At 35.8% G+C, this 17553-nt stretch overlaps 1 protein-coding gene across 1 annotated transcript in view; it reads right to left on the bottom strand.

Moving 5' to 3' along the window:
• Window positions 1–672: 672 nt before the first annotated feature.
• The window catches only part of Tmx4 (thioredoxin related transmembrane protein 4), a 40228-nt gene continuing 23347 nt past the window's right edge, over window positions 673–17553 (bottom strand). Inside the window, exons 6-8 of the mRNA XM_005320487.5 lie at window positions 11611–11712; window positions 6188–6251; window positions 673–5039 (exon numbers count right to left, since the gene is read on the bottom strand). Of these exons, the coding sequence (XP_005320544.1) occupies window positions 4669–5039; window positions 6188–6251; window positions 11611–11712 (537 nt within the window). The 3' untranslated portion in view covers window positions 673–4668. The remainder of the gene's footprint in view (window positions 5040–6187; window positions 6252–11610; window positions 11713–17553) is intronic.

Genomic DNA, 17553 nt, shown 5'->3' with positions numbered 1-17553 from the left:
TCATAACTTTCTCTTCAAAAAGAAAGGGCCAGAATTTATCTCGCTGGGTAGGCAAAGAATATCTACCAAGAATAACCAAGTTTATATAGGCTGAGACAAAGCTAACATACATATTTCTCTGTAGGAGGAAATAAGATTCAGAGTTAGTTACTCTGAGGGAGGGATTTAGAGGTATACCAATTTAATAACTTTCTTACTACATATCCCACTATCATCTTCCAAGAGAAAAACCAAATCTCCCGTCACATTAAGGCCTGAATGTGTTTAAAGAATTGCCTCACCTCCTTTGTGCTATTTTACTGCAATAGTGGCAAGAAAGCCAGGTGTAGAATGGAGTTTTCCAAATGTCTTATTTAGGATACCAGGTCGGTCCACAGTGTCTTGGAGGAATCACAGCATCATTTGCCATCGGTTCCAATTCTGCCACCCCCAGACCTCAGGACAAAGTGTACCTGGGAGGTGAGTGGAATGATTTTGTAAAGGCAATACAATTGGCTATGATGATGATGAGCTCTTGAATCATAGAACTCATCCTTGAGCAGCAAAATGGCACATAATTTGGTCTTTACAGAGTCGGGGTGGGAGAGGTGGGGAATGAAGAGACAGATAAAGAGCAAACACAGAAGAAAAAAAATTTTTTAACAAAGTAATATTTTTAACTGCCTAGGCAAATGGTTTTGTGAAAATATTTATATGAAAAGCAATACACTATTTTGCATTTATGTAGTCATCACTATTGGGTTTTGACATAAATGAAAATTTACAATAAAGTGAAACCACACAGGATTAAGGATTATGTACAATTCTGTATCAGATGATCTATAATATAGGCAATGTACTGCTTGAAACAATATCTTGATTTCTCATTTCACTTGCTAAAGATGCTTTATAAGGAAACATAGAATACATGGATAAACAGAACACTAAATGAAACGGCAAAATAATCAATACCATTACAGAAAATATACATAACAAATTTATAATGCATGACAGTACAAATAAGCAGTGTCTTTAGTATAACAACTGCATTCCACAAAGAAAGTATCTACTAACAAATATGATCTAACTATACTGAAAATATATCACATATATAAAGCATCACAGTCTACATAAATTTTACTGAGAATAAGCCATCTAAGGCCATATCCTGGGCTGAAGATTTCAAATAAACCTCCACTTTCAGAAAGCTGTTCACAACAGCCCCATCAGGTTTCATCAGACTTGATAACATTTGGCTTTTGCAAGATAAGCTATAATCTTCTCAAGAGAATCAAAATGTAAGACTGAGGTAAAGAGATACTACAAGAGGGAACTTTTTTATTGGCACAAAAGATTTACATGAATAACCTCCAAAATGCTGATATATTTGACAGGATGGGTTCACCACACATGTATAATACTGACAGAAATAACACTACAACACTGAGATGAAGGACCTACTGACAAACACTAGCAAAAGCACCAATCTCTCTTCTTTTTCTCACTTCATGCTCAAGATTTTACACTGAAATTTACTCTTCTTTTCTACCTTTTTATTTTAATTTGGACCCTTTAATGTTTCCCATCCTGTAAGCAACAGAGCAGCTAAAGTCCCAAAAGCCTTGCTAACAAAGTTGGATGGCAAGTATTCCCTTAAATAGCATTTTTATCATCCAACCCAAAGGAGGTACAGGATGCAGATCTGCAAACTTACATACACTCAAATCATGTAGCAACCTCCAAACTATCAACAGAGTTTGGGATCATAAAAAATCAAAATGCAGCTTTCATAGCTGCAAAAGCCAACCTATTCAAAGCCTGTTTACTTTTTATAGGTAGTTATTTTTAGCTTACAGAGATCATATTCACAAGATGATGTTGCAAGTACTTGCCAAACAGTGCAATGCCCTGTGAATTGAACAGGCACTATCCCTGACCTATTCAATTATACTTCAAAGGGAAAGAAAGTGGAATTGCTTGTGCATTGCTTCAGTGAGATCCCTAACCAAGAAGGCTTCTTTTAGCAGATCTAGCAGGAGATGAATAAAAGAAATCAACAATAGGGTAACTAGAAGTTTCACATTCCTTCTAATCAGTGCCAAGGCACCCTGCTCCAACTACCTGTACATAAAGTGCTATGTACCCACACTCCACAATCATTACTTTACTTCATTCACCTATTCTGAATTCACATAAAACACAATTGTATGATTAAACAAACTGATACTGCAATAGAGGGAAGCATGACTTTTTAAAAAAATTTTAAAATCAAAATCACATTTTCCATGCATTTAACCACTGGATTAAATATATTATCTATAGAAAAAAAAACAATTGAAATGCTGATCTGACTTTAAGTTTAGGTTGATGTTTTTCTTTAGGTTTATATTAAGTATTGAAAACAAACCTAGAGGTTCAAGTGAAAAGATAATAAATTAGATGTGTATGGATCAGGCCACCTCCTAGAAAAGCTATCTTTTGTTAGGATGTTAAAAAAAAAAAAAGGAAAAATCAGGAAAAAATGGTTCTTATAGATAGATACTTAAATTTTTACTGGATCCTCTTCCCAAGATGTTTTTCTTCCCACTCTATATTTTTAAAAAAGAAAATACATTTTAATTATGATGTAGTTAGGTATTATTTGAGGTCCAAGTGTAAATTGGGCTTACACTTAAGAAAAAAAATAACAAAAACAACAACAACAAAAACAAAAAAACAAAGTAGAACGTGTTTTCTTTCTCATGCCTTTCCTCTAGTTGAAAACTTCACTTTAAAAAATTCTATTTGCGGGAGGGACATTATATAGAAAAGCCAATCTATGAAACCTTTCTTATTTCTTAACTCTAAACTTGAACTCACTATTTTTTGAAATCTTTGTTTACACAGCTGATTGTAAGAGAAAGAAATCCAGTGACAGGAGGACAGGCACAGCTTAGCTTGAGAATATCCAGAAAAGCGTCCTGGTGTCAGGGAGTAGAACTGCCCCCATCAGAACCACGGCACTTGGGGTGAAGATGTGTCAGAGGGGCAGGAACTGGAGTGAGGGGAAGAAACAGGCACAGGTCAGGTCAAAATTCTTCCTCCCAGTCCATCAATTCTGTGATGGTCTGAAGAGCATAATTACTAGCAACTTTAACAAACTTCAGCATATTAGGGAAGAGACTATTAGCTGAGTTGGAAAGATGAAAAATAACTATCTTTGAAAATCAGTTCTCCTAGTAAAAACCTCCTTTGTGCAAAGTTGAAAGGAGCTTCAATCAACTACAGGAGGGCAGAGAGTTTCAGAGCCTCCCCAACCAGTGAGCCCTGTTGTTCACAATTAATACAAGGAAAGGGTTATATAAATAATCAGATAGAAATAGACTGCATTTCCTTTTTAAAGATGACAGAAACTTTCTGAATTTCATAAACCTGTACTCATTATTCTGTCTGGACCCAAGGGGTATAAGCTTGACTTTAAGCATCTTTCATATGCTTGGAAGACATAAATCAGGAAAGAAAAAAGTAGATGGATGGATTTTGAAAAGAAATTGGGTTCCCTGGGTACTTATAGTAGATTAAGGAGTGAGAGATTTACAAAGATACAATTCTCTAGAAGTTAAGGAAGATGGAAACAAAATCAAATCTTTTACTTCCTGATACTGACTTTCATTAATTTTTTCACCAAAAGCACATCAAGTGAATGAAACTAGAAACAGTTTCCAGTTATTATTAAAGTGTTTCAAGAGCCAGGGAACCCCCTGAGATGGAAATAAAACAACACAGTATTCAAGTTTTCTTCACAAGGCTACCCTGTACTGGGCAAGACTTAGATCACTTCTGGCTTCAAAAAAATATTGCTAAAGAAACTTTCTGAAAAAAGAAAACTACTACAGGTTGGCCAAAAAATTGTTTTAAAATCTGTCCTATAAAATCCCTACTTCCTTTTGAAACTCCAAAGGTTATAACATTTCATTTGAGATAGCTGGCAATCAGGGCTTCATCAGTTGTGTTAGATTTTCTAAACCTTCAAATGAGAATAAACATGGTGGAAGCAGACCTGGCTGCTGCATCTAAGTGAGAAACAACTGTGAAGAGTGTGGGTAGTCTGCAGGCTCATAGTAGAAAAGTTGGAGAAATAAGAAATAAAACAAAAAAAGGGAGATTTAGAGAGCTGGCATATTTCCAAGCTCTTTTCTAAAACTGTATTCAGGGCCCTCTGGATTTCTATCTCTAAACAAATATTTGTGCACTGTGGTACATGATGTTTCTTACAGTTTCACAAAATAAATAGTTAACACATGAAAAGGAAGCAAGACTTATGCTATTCTTTGAGGATGCTCAGAAGTAAAGGCTGCTTTGCCTTCATTTTATGGATCTGTAGCTTTTTCTCCAGAGGGTGCTAATGATTGGGGGTTGCCTCCTCTGGTTAAGACTCTCAAGCCCCAATTAAATGAACTTGTTCCCATCCAGATCCCCCAAACAGATCATAACAGCATGTTGTTTTTATCTCTCGATTGTCATGACTGAAAGATTGTCCTTAGGGTACATGAGGCCTGTGCCTATGATACAATGCCACTAGAGATCATCTTTTAAGGGAGAAGCTTTCTCAGTCAGGAAAAATTAAGGATTTGGTTTAAATTGCAGACCAGAGGAAAGCTGACATATTCTTTTGGGCTGCACTGTTGAAAACTGCATCACCAAACCTATCTATGGTCCCTTACTGGCATTCTGACTCTTGCGCTGCCTCAATGCATCTTCTGCCACTTCTGTATCAGGTGAATGGGGCTGCTCTGTGACGTCTTCTTCAGCCTCATCAGGTTCAACTTCTTCCTGGGTCACACTGCCCTCTCTCAGGGGCCCTTGGTCACTGACTTCACTTTTCTCTTCATCCATACCACCTGGCAGATTGTCCTCTTCCTCTTCCTCCTCTGCTTCATCCTCATCGCCAAGGTCTTCTTTCTCTTCTTCATCATCAACAAGGCTGTCCTTGTTTTCTTCTTCATTTGAATCATCTTTTTCCTCCTCTGCATCCTGCAACTGTTCAGCCCTGTGAGCTTCCTCAGACTTCTGATTCTGCTCTGTAGAGAGAAGACAGGAAAAACATCCTCCAAATAAATGATGGTAATTCAGTATTCAATTGAGTGTGTTTATCTATGAAATGAAAAAACAGGTGAATTCATAGTTTTATCCACCTTGAAGCTCTTGGTATTATACAGAACAATTCTTTGCTTAGTATCCTAGCCCCTACCTAGGCTTCTCCTTCCCTGAGGGCCTTCAGTTACTATGTTGACTTTGGCAGAACATGTGGGCAGAGAGCAAAGGTTCCTTCATGTTCTGTATTTTGTAGCTTTTAAAAGGGTCAGTGGCTGACTGGTCATAGCAATTGATTCGGAAATGTGACTTGAGCTGAACCAATCAGAATACTCCCCAGGAGAGTCAGGAAGAAAGGCCATCCTGTTTCTTAGTAACTGGTTAAACTGGCAAGATGTGAGTTGGGACTGCTGATAGCCACTAAATGAGCACCATGGAAACAGAAACCCAACATCACTCAGGCTGGGAATGATGCCAGAATACCCTTGGACTTTTCAGACAAGTAAGCTAATAAATTTTCATGTTCCCCCCTGAAGATGCTTTATACTGGGTTTCTGTTACATTTAAGAATTCTAAGGATCACATATATTATTCAATTATCTATGGAAGTCTCAAAGCCCCCCAAATTTCAAGTATAAAAATACAAATTTATCTAAACTTCAAATAAAATTCAACAACTACAAAGTCTTTATGCAAAGTCTCAAAAAATAGCCATGAAAAAGACATTTAAATCCAGGGCCACTTAATTCCAGAAGCAGTGTGAAATATTGTTAGGATTCAGGAATACTGCCTTAAAGGACAGTAACACACAGTAGAGACTCAATAAATGTGCACTTCTCTCCCTCCTATTATTCAATTCAAATGAGGAAAAGCTGTCCACTGATTAATAAAGGGCATAAAACTAAAGAGCAATTACCAATATAAAATATACTCCAACTTAACAGAGGAGAAAAAGGATTTTTTATTTTCAAATATACTCAGAGAACATATTTTAAGAAAATAGTCAAGGTGATATTTTGTTCATCTAAAAAATCAAGGGAAACCCCCTATGTATAAGAAGCACAAAAAGAATTCCAAACCATAGAACACCACAAAATTCTAAACATACTCTAACATATGAGCTTTTCAGACTTACCAGAATGTTCAGATAAATTCCTTGGAAGTGGCACATAGAAACATTCTGATATTATCACCAAGATCTGGAGGAAGAAAAGTGATTTTATAGTAAGTTCACATAACAGTTATTACCAAAGGGTATCAAAATTAGGCCTTGCTTCTATATAAACAGACATTCTTAGACTAATAATTAATAGCCGATCAAAAGTCTTCAAAAAGATAAAGATATAATTAAGAATTTCCTCCTTTCAAATGTGACATAACACAGGAAAATACCAATAATTTAGAACAAGGGCCACAAAGTCAAAAGCCTACAGAGAGTCTACTATAAATAGATGAGTGAAACAGGTATAAGAAAACAGGCTCGGGCTGGGGATGTGGCTCAAGCGGTAGCAAGCTCGCCTGGCATGGGTGTGGCCCGGGTTCGATCCTCAGCACCACATACCAACAAAGATGTTGTGTCCGCAGAGAACTAAAAAATAAATATTAAAAATTCTCTCTCTCTCTCTCTCTCTCCCCTCTCTCACTCTCTCTTTAAAAAAAAAAAAGAAAAGAAAACAGGCTCTACAAGCCAAGTCTAAAATGGTCTCCCAAAAAACACTATTTTGAACAAACAAAACTATTATGTATTTATTTGAGCTGCCTCACACTAATGAGTAACCCTCAAATGAGTGGAAGAACATTTCAGGGTCTGGAATTCTTATGAATACCATTGCAATTTCTACAGACAAACTGTGAGAAAACTACTAAAAAATGTGAACTAAATCCTATTTGAGGCAGTGATGGATTAGTTTCATCTCTGACCTTGACTGAAGCATAAGTCATTTTCTATTGTAATAACCATGTCTTTTTCCTTGATGAACTCTAAGCTCCTTAAGGATAGGATCCATCTGCCATGGCCATACTGATGATAGTAATGGCTACATCCAATAAGGCACCTGGTGCCAGAACAAATTGAGATCCACTTTCTTCGTGTACAATTTTCCCTGCCCTTAAAGCACAACACGAACAGATCCAAGGATAAAGAAAGCTGCCCATTTAGAAGGCTATACATTTCTTCTTGTATTTAATGCTCAGATTACAACTTCTTTTTGAATAATTGTCCAGTCTTTAAAAACAGGAATAGTGCTACATATACTAGTGTTTTACATGTGCTCTAAAATTTTAAATAAGTCAATTCATAGTCCTTTTGATTCAATTTTATAAGCATCAAATGAGTACTCTACTTTGTGTTCAGGATTACTACTAGGCATATATTCATTTATTACTGTACTTGATATTTGGTTCATTAGGTTCAAGGTACCATGCATGTTAATATCTGAGGTGTGTGTTGCAAAGAGGAAAAAACTAAGTTTATGGAAAATAAGTCTCATACAAAGCACTCTGATACTTAAGAGATAAAGAGCTTACATCCAGGTATGGAGTGGAGAAGGATCAAGGATGGAAGAAGCATTGAGCCAGGGCACAAAGTGGACAGCATGGGCAACATTCACTGCGTGGCTGCTCTAAGCTGCAGCCAGTGAGATTCCTGAGGCTCCTGGATCTTGATAAAGTCACAAGTGCCAGGTTCAGGAGACCCATGAAGTAAGGCAGTGCATTTCAGGAAGGCTTTGTGGGTTGGGGAACAATAAGCTCCAAGCCATTAAATCACCCTTACCAGCAAAGAGGAAGCATTTCCATGTGTTAGGACTGAGATTAAGGATCTTACATTTTTAATGTGATATTCGTATGTTTACTAGCTATTTTCAGGACATAATATCTCTTGTGACTTTTTTCTTTCTTAATTTCACCAGGAAGGACAAAGTCTTAATATATTGCAAGTGAAGAAGAAACATCTTTCAGTGACAATACAAGCATTTCCAACAATGCCACAGGGAGAAACTTGCATTTATGATACTAGAGGGCAGGCTGGTACTGGAGAAAAGACTCACAGGGGACCAGTCCCACCATTGTCTTTCTTGCATTAGCTGAATAACCTGAAATTCCCTTAACTGCTTTCCCTTGTGCTCAAAAGGACAGGTTTGAGCTAGTCTACCACCAAGGTCTGTTGTCTTCCTTCTCAGAAACTGGGAGGAAATTCTCTCATCTTTTCATTAGATTCTTTCACTTCAAGGTCTAATTCTGGTCTAGAAAACCTTTCAGAAACAGTCTATAGGAGAATGGTACCTTTCTCTTCATCTTCTACAATAACCATAATATGTTTTGGCTTCTACCTAGATGCAGATAGCCATGCTCCAAAATGAAGAGGTGCACTGAAAGATGGAGTTTTTTCACAGAGTTATTGACATTCATGATTCTAACACTGGGGACCTTCCTCTGTGGAAGGGCCCAAGCTAGACATTGGTTATCAGCATCTAGAAAAATAATCTACTTAAGCACCAGAATTTGGATAGTGCCTATATATGGCAACAGAAATAGATATGGCAGAGGAGAAAGCAAGTCAGCCTCTTCTTTTTCCATGAATGAACTATCTGAACTGAAAAGCTTTTAGACCTAAGCTACTTGGATCATAGCCTGTGTTCTGTAGGACTTTTCTGCTTCTCTAAAAATTTGCTGCCTTTCACCCTTCAGAGTCCAGTTACTGACAACAGAATGTGATCCTGTCACAGTCATTTGATCTATAGACTCTGAACTAAAGATCACTCCAATGTTAGTTAAAAATACAGAATATACTTGATTCTAAAACTGAGCTCTTTATTTAATGTGAAAAATAACATTTTATAAAATACTTCTACCATTACCAGGCTCAATCAAGAAAACAAACAAAAATCAAATCAGCAGACTTGTTTTCATTTCTCATATTTTAAAACTGGGGTGGGGGGGAATAGTAAATACAATAGTCAAGCTAAATGAAGAAATAATAGAGAACATTTCTTATGGAAAACATCTTGCCCTCCTAGCACTATGAAGACACACATAAAAGGAAGGAATGTCTCAAAAGTCATCAGAACCAAGTTCACATGTCTGCAAGCCTGGCCTTGACTTTTAGCCCCAGGTAATGGCAGAGGTGTCACAGAGTGCTGAAACTCACATCTGAAGCTCTGGCCTCTAATCCTGACTGTAAAAAGCAAGTGAGTCACAAAGCCTCTGCTGGCTGCAGCTTCTCTGGGAAGGGGGTGGTGAAATAGAGTATTTGAAAGGCTGTTTCCTTTGAGTACTCAGGCAATTCCTACTCTTCTATTTTGAGAAATCCTATACTCAGCAGTTTTATCTCAGATTTATTCTATCTGAACTACTCATCTTTACATCCTGGCTTCACAACAGATGTGTCATTCCCCAGGGAACGTGGGCAAGATGTGGGGCAGCTGCTTCTCTGGGCCATTTAGAGCCAGTCTCAGTGATTCTGCTGAGCAGCAGCATCCTTTTCCCTAGCGTGCCACATTCTCTCTGTGGCTAAGAGGTAAAAACAATTGAGAAATGCTTCTTCTATAATCCTAGAAGCTAGTGAAAAGGCCATTCTGGAATAGATGATTTCAAAAGAGATAAAAGAATTCAGCTCTTTCAAATTGTACAACTAATTTCTAAAGATAAGATTTAAAACTACAAAAAAATAAAGATTTCTGAAGGCAAAAATTCTACATACTTTAGAATTTTACAAAAATGTGATCTTAAAGATGTATTTACTATTTCTGATTAACAGATTATTTTGCTAAATAACATTATCTTCCCTCTTTATCACTTGAATCTTCTTTCTTCAAGTCAAGCCTCCAATAACCTTCCTATAATGTTATTTCAATCTAAGTTTCAAAATGAACCTCATGCATAGGCAGGCCTGACTCAATTTCTTAGACTTAAAAGTAACCTCAAAGTCTAAAACTCTTTATGCTGAGAATTCTCACTGGTTTTCCAACAGGTACACTCAACCTACATTCCCTTTGTCTCCATCTCTGAATTTCCCAGGACACCTCATCCTGTTCCCCTACAAAAGCTTCACACTGCTAGAAAAATCTAACATTAAATAATACATGGGAGAAGCACAAACAGTTAATCCTACTTAAATCCAAAGTCAAATCCCTTTAAAACAGGACAGTGGAGACATGTTAACTAGCAATACAATTAATATAACAGAATATAACACACCAGGGACTTAATTATTAATTTATTCAGGTTGCTAAATTTCATCCCTACCTCTAAAGTTAACACCAGTAGTAAATCTCAAAGATAAGCCATAATGTGATTACAGCATGCTCTTGGAAAAATAAGATCCAAGTGTCCTCCACTCCTTAAAGGAGTTATTACTTTGTCAGACCAAGTTGTGACTTAGTATCAAGTCAATTGCTAAGCATTTAAGCTTATTAAAAAGAAATGTACTCAATCTTACCTAAAAGTTTGTTCTTTAATATAAAACTTTTATAATCTTTAATTATTCTCACCATGGAGTAGTTAACAGCTGTGTAATTACCATACAATAAAAAGGCTTTTCAGAACTTCTAAGAATTCAACAGGAAATCAAGTTGATCAAGGGCAGGTTAAGAGAAAGACAAAAATAATTTGTATCAAAGAGTAAAATATGCCAGGTGTGGTGGTAAACATTTGTAATCCCAGCAGCTCAGGAGATTGAGGAAGAAGGGTTGGGAGTTCAAAGCCAGCCTTAGCAAAAGCGAGGCAGTAAGCAATTCAGTGAGACTCTGACTCTAAATAAAGTACAAAACAGGGCTGGGGATGTGACTCAGTGATCCAGTGCCATTGAGTTCAATCCCCAGTCCCTGCTTAAAAAAAAAAAAAAAGAGAAAAGTAAAATATGCCACACATTTATAGTTGCCTATATAATTAAATAAATAAATTTATTATTTCAATTTTCACCTAAAACACCTAGGGAGAAAATACTGAGGTACCTACTGGATACTGATTTTCATGTCCAAGGAGAACATGGTGATTTACTCTGAATCTTTTTTTTCCCCCCACATTAATGACAGTGTTCTTTCATCCACATTATTTTACAAAATTCACCTCAGGAAAACCAAATATGTTTAAGCAGCTGTATGTATAAGCAGCTGGTCAGGAGCAGAGGTTCAATTAGAGGATATGAACAGAAAAAAAAAAAAAAAACAACTTTGATCTAAGTAAGAAACAAATTCACAACTTTGACCTTATCACCACCATAGTCTAATCAAGTAGGCAATGTGTAAAAACCATAGTCAACTCAATTATCTTGGAAACTATCAAGTCGGGGTCTCTGTTTCTTCATTCACCAGTGTTTATGTTATGGGCAAAACACATCTTCAGAACAGTTAAGGGATAGGACTAGGGAGCAATAATTTAATGAACTTTCCATTATATCTCATATTACCCTTAAAAGTAACATTAAATAATCAAATGCTATTTAATTACTTGATTATACACAAAAGAATGTTTTGGTTTTTTTTCTTTCTTAGTCCCCTTTGAGTTTTACAGGAAATCCACATTTCTTTAAAGAAGAAAAAGATTGGTTTTCTCCCTTACCAGACCCATAAGGAGGCCAAAAAGCAAAGTGGCAATGACAAAAAAGACATAAGAACACCAGGCAGGAATTCCAAGGGTCACTGTGAAATAGTTGTGAAGATGCTGCAAACAAAAGAAAAAAAAATTACTTGTAATGAGGACCAAAAATATTTTAATCATCTTTTCTAACACCAAACTGCAAATTGTTTATCCATACATTTTTCCACAAAATGACCCCAAATATGTACCCAAATAACTCTTAATGAGTAAGTCAAGTTTTTCAACATTGAAATACTCAGAGTAATTATAAAGGTTGTATCTAAAAAGAGTTATCTTTCCCTAGAGCTCTGGACCGGAACAGAACTCTAGTAAACTGTTTTGCTAGTCCTTTCTTCGATCATGATTATTTTGTTTGTTTTTTGGTCCCTCATATAAATAATTACATATATTCAGTATTTAATCATAACATGGCATCTTTTAAAAAATGAAATTCTTGGTCGTTTAGAAATTTTTAAAGCAAAATTACTACAGAACCAACTATTTAAAATTATCTCCATATTTACTTTTTCAAATCAGACTTATTATTCTACCCCTTAACAACTTTATTAACAAGTAATAAAATGCAATACTGAACAAAATAAATTTTTTGATTAATTTATTTTAAGCAAATGAGATTTTATTAGTCTTTCAGTAGAGCATACATTATCTTATGCTTACTATTCTCTGGGACTCTAATCACAAATACTTGAAGAGACACAATCTTAGCTAGGAACTAGTTACCTACTAACTCACACGGGGTACAGACATGAACCTGCTCATTTAATGTCAAGGTCCACTTAGATGCGAAGTTGCAGAGCTAATGCTTCCCCATGCTAATTTAGTCATCTGTTTTGATCCTGACATTGCCATCAACTATAATCCAAGCAATTTCTAGACACAGGGTAAAATGGTTCCAAGTTATATAGATATAATCAACAAGCAGAGAAAATGATTAAATGATCTGCCTAGAACTGATAAAATAGATGAAAATGAATTCAAGTTTCTGTTTAATTTCATATTTCTCAAAATTTAAATCATTCCCATTGGTTTCCTAGTTCATTTTGGGCAATTTAATAATATATTTTACTCTGGCATAATTCTGAATGAAAGACAAGCAAACAAAAAAGTTGGTTAAATGATCTCATATAATCTGATAGATCTAAATGAAGACTCAGCAAACATTTTAAGCACTAACACATGTAATCAAAGCATTCAATCAACACTTGTTGAATAAGGAAAAGATACCAAATGCTTGAACTAATCACATGAAATATAAACAAACAATTTGTAAAGCTTCTGTCTTTCTTCTGTTGATGGCACTTGTCATCAGTCTGTGCTTAGTCAGGACGATTGCTTATGAAGGGTAGTTTAAAACTCTTTCAGTGTAAGTTCAAAAGGGTATTATACATTTCCTACTTTAGAACATAATGTTTATTGGACAATTTATGCTTTTCTTGATGACTCAGTGCAATCAACATGATTAAGCTCTGAAATGTGCCAAAAAATTAAGATACTAATTAAGATACTAAAAGTCAATCTGCCTCCGTGCTGACTCAGGGATGCATTCTGGAACTTGTTTTGTGTCTTCTGATTTATCTCATTTATGTGATTGGAATAAAAAAACTGAAATTTTTAGATGAATGTGTCTTATGCCCTTTCTGCAAAATAAATGATTGCAACTTTCAAGAAAATTTCTAACTTTTAGATTTTAGTAAGTTATTTGCTTTTGAATCATTGCATTCTGAGTCCAACATTTTTTAGCATTCTCAAAACATTATCTTATTGTAATGAGCTTCACTTCAATTCTTATACCAACCCACTCTTGAAGTGATTTGAGCTTCTTAAAGAAACTCTGCCATCTTGTGGTTTTTCAGGTAATTATTACTAAAGACATTAATCAAGTTATGTTTTCACAAACTGTAGATATGAATCTTTATCTGTTTACTTTGAGTTCATAATGGCTTTAAGGACCCTCTGTGAATGTTATAAGTCACAATATTAAGTACCTGGAGTTTTGCTTCAAGATCTGGATAGAACTATGATAAAATTGTTTTGCTCATTTTTTCTTCCATCATCAAAGATTTTTTTGGTCCCCCTTGCCTATGTGTACATATGTGCATGTGTGTATGTATGTGTGTCCAAAATAATAACTGACTAACACTTATTTGATTTAATTTTAGATTTTCATGTTTGTTTCTTTAGCCATGTTTCTTTAAATACCAGTTTTCACTTGTGTAAAATCCTGGTCCTTGTTCAATATTACATGTTCTCGTTACAAAGAAGTATTTACTGAAAATGCACTCAAATGTCACCTGATGGGTATGATAACCTATACCATTATATATTATATTATCTAACTTAGGGCTAATTTCTGGCTAAATATATAATTGAGTTGAGAAGACCAAATGAAAAACATCACTACAACAGAGTAAATGAGAACAGACCAATCAGTGGTCAGACTGGATTTAAGGAACCAGGCCAAGGTCCCCATGGTCAGAGGCAGAACCTTCCTTCCCTATGAAGGCCAGGACTCCCTCCAGAAGTCTAAACCATTACAGGCTGAATAAAATACCACCCAGAGCATCCACCCATCCAAACCAATGTTTCACAGTCTCACTCAAAGCTGAATTGGCCCTGAAAAACAGAGAGTCTTTGGATTTAGAACTTGCCTGTATCACAGGATATATACTCTGAGGTCAAGGACAGGCTTGATCCCTCACACACACAGATCAGAACTGCCAAAATATTTTCCCTATGTGTGAGCAGGCAGAAAGGACTCCTCGGTGGTAGTGGAGTACTCAATCCTCCTCCATGTTCTATCCCCAATATTTGCAATGAGACACAGACTTGCAATCTGTTGTAGAGTCCATGAAAGGAACCTCGTGAATGGCACAGTCTCACTATAATGTTCTACAAAACATTCTAGACATTTTTATAAGAGGGGGAAAAACACAGTAAAACAAGAGACACTGCTATGTAAATCACAAGGGAATGTTTTCAAGTTCTTTTTAATTTTTTTAGATGTTGATGGACCTTTATTTTATTCATTTATTTATATGTGGTGCTGAGAATCAAAACCAGTGCCTCCCACATGCTAGTCAAGCAGCACTACCACTGAGCCACAATCCCAGCCCTCAAGTTTTAAAAAAGTATTATTCTCCAATATAAACATGCAAGACCTTTAATTCTCATCCTTGGATATTTATGAAACACTAAATTTTCCTGTTTTGATAATCTAATCAAAAGAGAAGGTGATATTCATCAAACAGATTGTCCTCTCCAGGATGTAGCATGCCTTAGTTTAGCTAAAATTTGCCATGTCTATGCCCTTTCATAACAACAGTGACCTTTAGGAGACATAAGTTATATCCTATATTAGTTTTAGTAATTCACCAAATTTGATCAAACAATATTTTAAATATTTAAACACTAAACCTAGTTATCAAAAGTATGTATGTTGTACAAGTGCCACAGAATTGTGTTGTAAGTTTATAATTAGTCTTGTTTAAAATAAACAAAAACAACAACAAAAAAATATTCTTGTTGTCTATCACCAGAAGGGGAAAATAAAATAATAAAGACGGCAATGATTGATGATTATAACTACAAAAAGTAGTTATCAAATATAACATAAGTGCCAGATTCTATGCTAAACATTCAAAGAGTTCTGGTAAGAACAGTCTATGTCAGAGAAAGCAAATAGCTTCAGAAACATGAAAAGGAGGAGGAAAAAGATGGCTTGTGTTTTGAAAGGGAGAAGGATAGTGCCTCTGAAGCATGGTAGCCAATCATAAAGAGAGATAAGAAAACAAAGACTAGAACATCTCTGTCCACACATGTGCCATCAGACAAAAAAATCTCAGCTTGGAGAACCCTAGTCCTGACTATGAAACCAGAGCCAACCGCAGTGCTTCCTAAAATGCAATCTTCTTCACATCACCTTCATGACATCACCCTATACTGCTTTCAGAGTATTAACATTGCATTAAGTTGAATCATTTTAAGTTTTAATAAAAGTTTAAAAAGTTTTTTATATTGCTACTGCCTTAGAAAATCAGAGTCAATTCTGGACTTTGAGGATGTCTCCTCTCTGAGAAACTTTTCAAGTTGTTCACCTCCTAGACTTCATTGACTCATTTTATGAGTGAAGCATGTGGAATGTCAAGACAATCCATGAGGACAGGATTACTTCTATGAGTTTATACAAAGATATCTAGTATACAGGTGAATGCCCTCATGATTGGATTAGAAAGACATTTTGAATTTGTTGATGGAGAGAACACTGATGATCATTTACTCTTAGCCACATTGTGGTACAAATTACCAATCAAAAATTCCTAGGGTTCCACTGGCCATGGTGGAGCATGCCTATAGTCCTAGCAGCTCAGCAGGCTAAGGCAGGAAGATCACAGGTTCAAAGCTAGCAACTTAATGAACTATAAGCAAACTAGTGAATCCCTGTCTCAAAATGTAAAAAGTTGGGGATGTGACTCAGTGGTTAATTGCCCAGGGATTCAATCCTTGTTACAAAAAAAAAAAAAAAAAAAAATCCTAGGGTTCAAGGTAACTGCAAAAAGGCTATTCAAGCAACTGCCCTACTTAAGGGTTCACTTCAAATAAGAACATAGGGGAGGCTGATGCAAAATGAAGGAGGACAAATGCAAACCAAATAAAATCTCTTGAGTTCATAAGAATTCAGCTAAGTGGGTATCACAATACCAGGCAACCCTAGAATCCTAAGGTCCAGTTTTAAACTCCAAAATGTCAGACAAGCAAGTTGACTTCACTCCTAAAACAGAAATTCAAGGACTTTAAGGAATCACTAGTTTAGTAGGATCTGATGTTCTAGATATTGACATTTTTTCTATTGTTTTTTTTCCATTACAGAAAAATTAGAGAGTACAGAAAAAAACAGGTCTTTAAAATCAGCCAGAATTCCAGTATTAGAGAATATCATTGTCAAGAATCTATTTGATCTGTCTAGGCATTTTTCTATATAAGTGATACATAATGTTTTGATATCTCTCCCCCCAAATTAATAAGTTGCATCTTTCTTTTCAGAAAAATTTACTTCTAACAGCTAGTCAAGCAGGAAAGTTGACTGCTGAGGAAAAATTGACTTCTATTTGTATACATATCCATAAAATCTCAGAAGGATAAAAGACTATAGACAGACATCACCAATCTTGCTTCTCTAGCTTTAGACACATTACTTCTTTCTTGCTTAAATGTTTTTATCTTCTTTCTCTGAGACTTTCCACACTTTATGTTTTAGCCTCATCCATGATCTCTCTGTCTCTCCCTCCCACATCACATGCTGTGCTTCTTCTGTTCATTGTTAATACTACAGTTTTACTTCTGTTCATTGTTAATACTACAGTTTTATTTTATCTAGACATAAGTTAAAAACAGATGACATTCCAGACAATTATATATTTGACCCTGACAAGAGACTCCTGAGCAAAAGAAAAAGTCAGATAACTAAGCAGGCAGGATAGTCAGCTAAGATTGCTAAGTAAGGCCAACAAAGCCAGACTATGCCAAGATTTGGAAATGGGGACCAGAAAGACCTGATGGGACATCAAGGACTAGGCCTCATCAGGCCAAATATCATAAATCTTGTAAATAAGAAGTCAAGACCTAGTAGAATGTACTAACTATATATCTTCCCTGATATAGTCTTTGAAAGTAAAACTCTTCTCTAGCATCAATGAAAGTCATGATTTTTTTCTCAACCTCGAGGATAAATTCACCTATTAATTTTTACATCATAGGTTCTGTGCTAAGATCTTGCTTTCAGTGCTGTCTGATAGCCAACAAATCTCCAAGGCTCAGATATCTATTAGACCATATGATAATCAACCTTTAATGTCAACATACTGCAAAAGGCAAAATCCCTTATTCTCAATTTTCGGATTGCAATTC

Source organism: Ictidomys tridecemlineatus, chromosome 5 (assembly GCF_052094955.1).
Source record: "Ictidomys tridecemlineatus isolate mIctTri1 chromosome 5, mIctTri1.hap1, whole genome shotgun sequence".
NCBI lineage: Eukaryota > Metazoa > Chordata > Mammalia > Rodentia > Sciuridae > Ictidomys > Ictidomys tridecemlineatus.
Note: the sequence above shows the minus strand (reverse complement) of the source record. Positions and strands in the feature narration are given on the sequence as shown.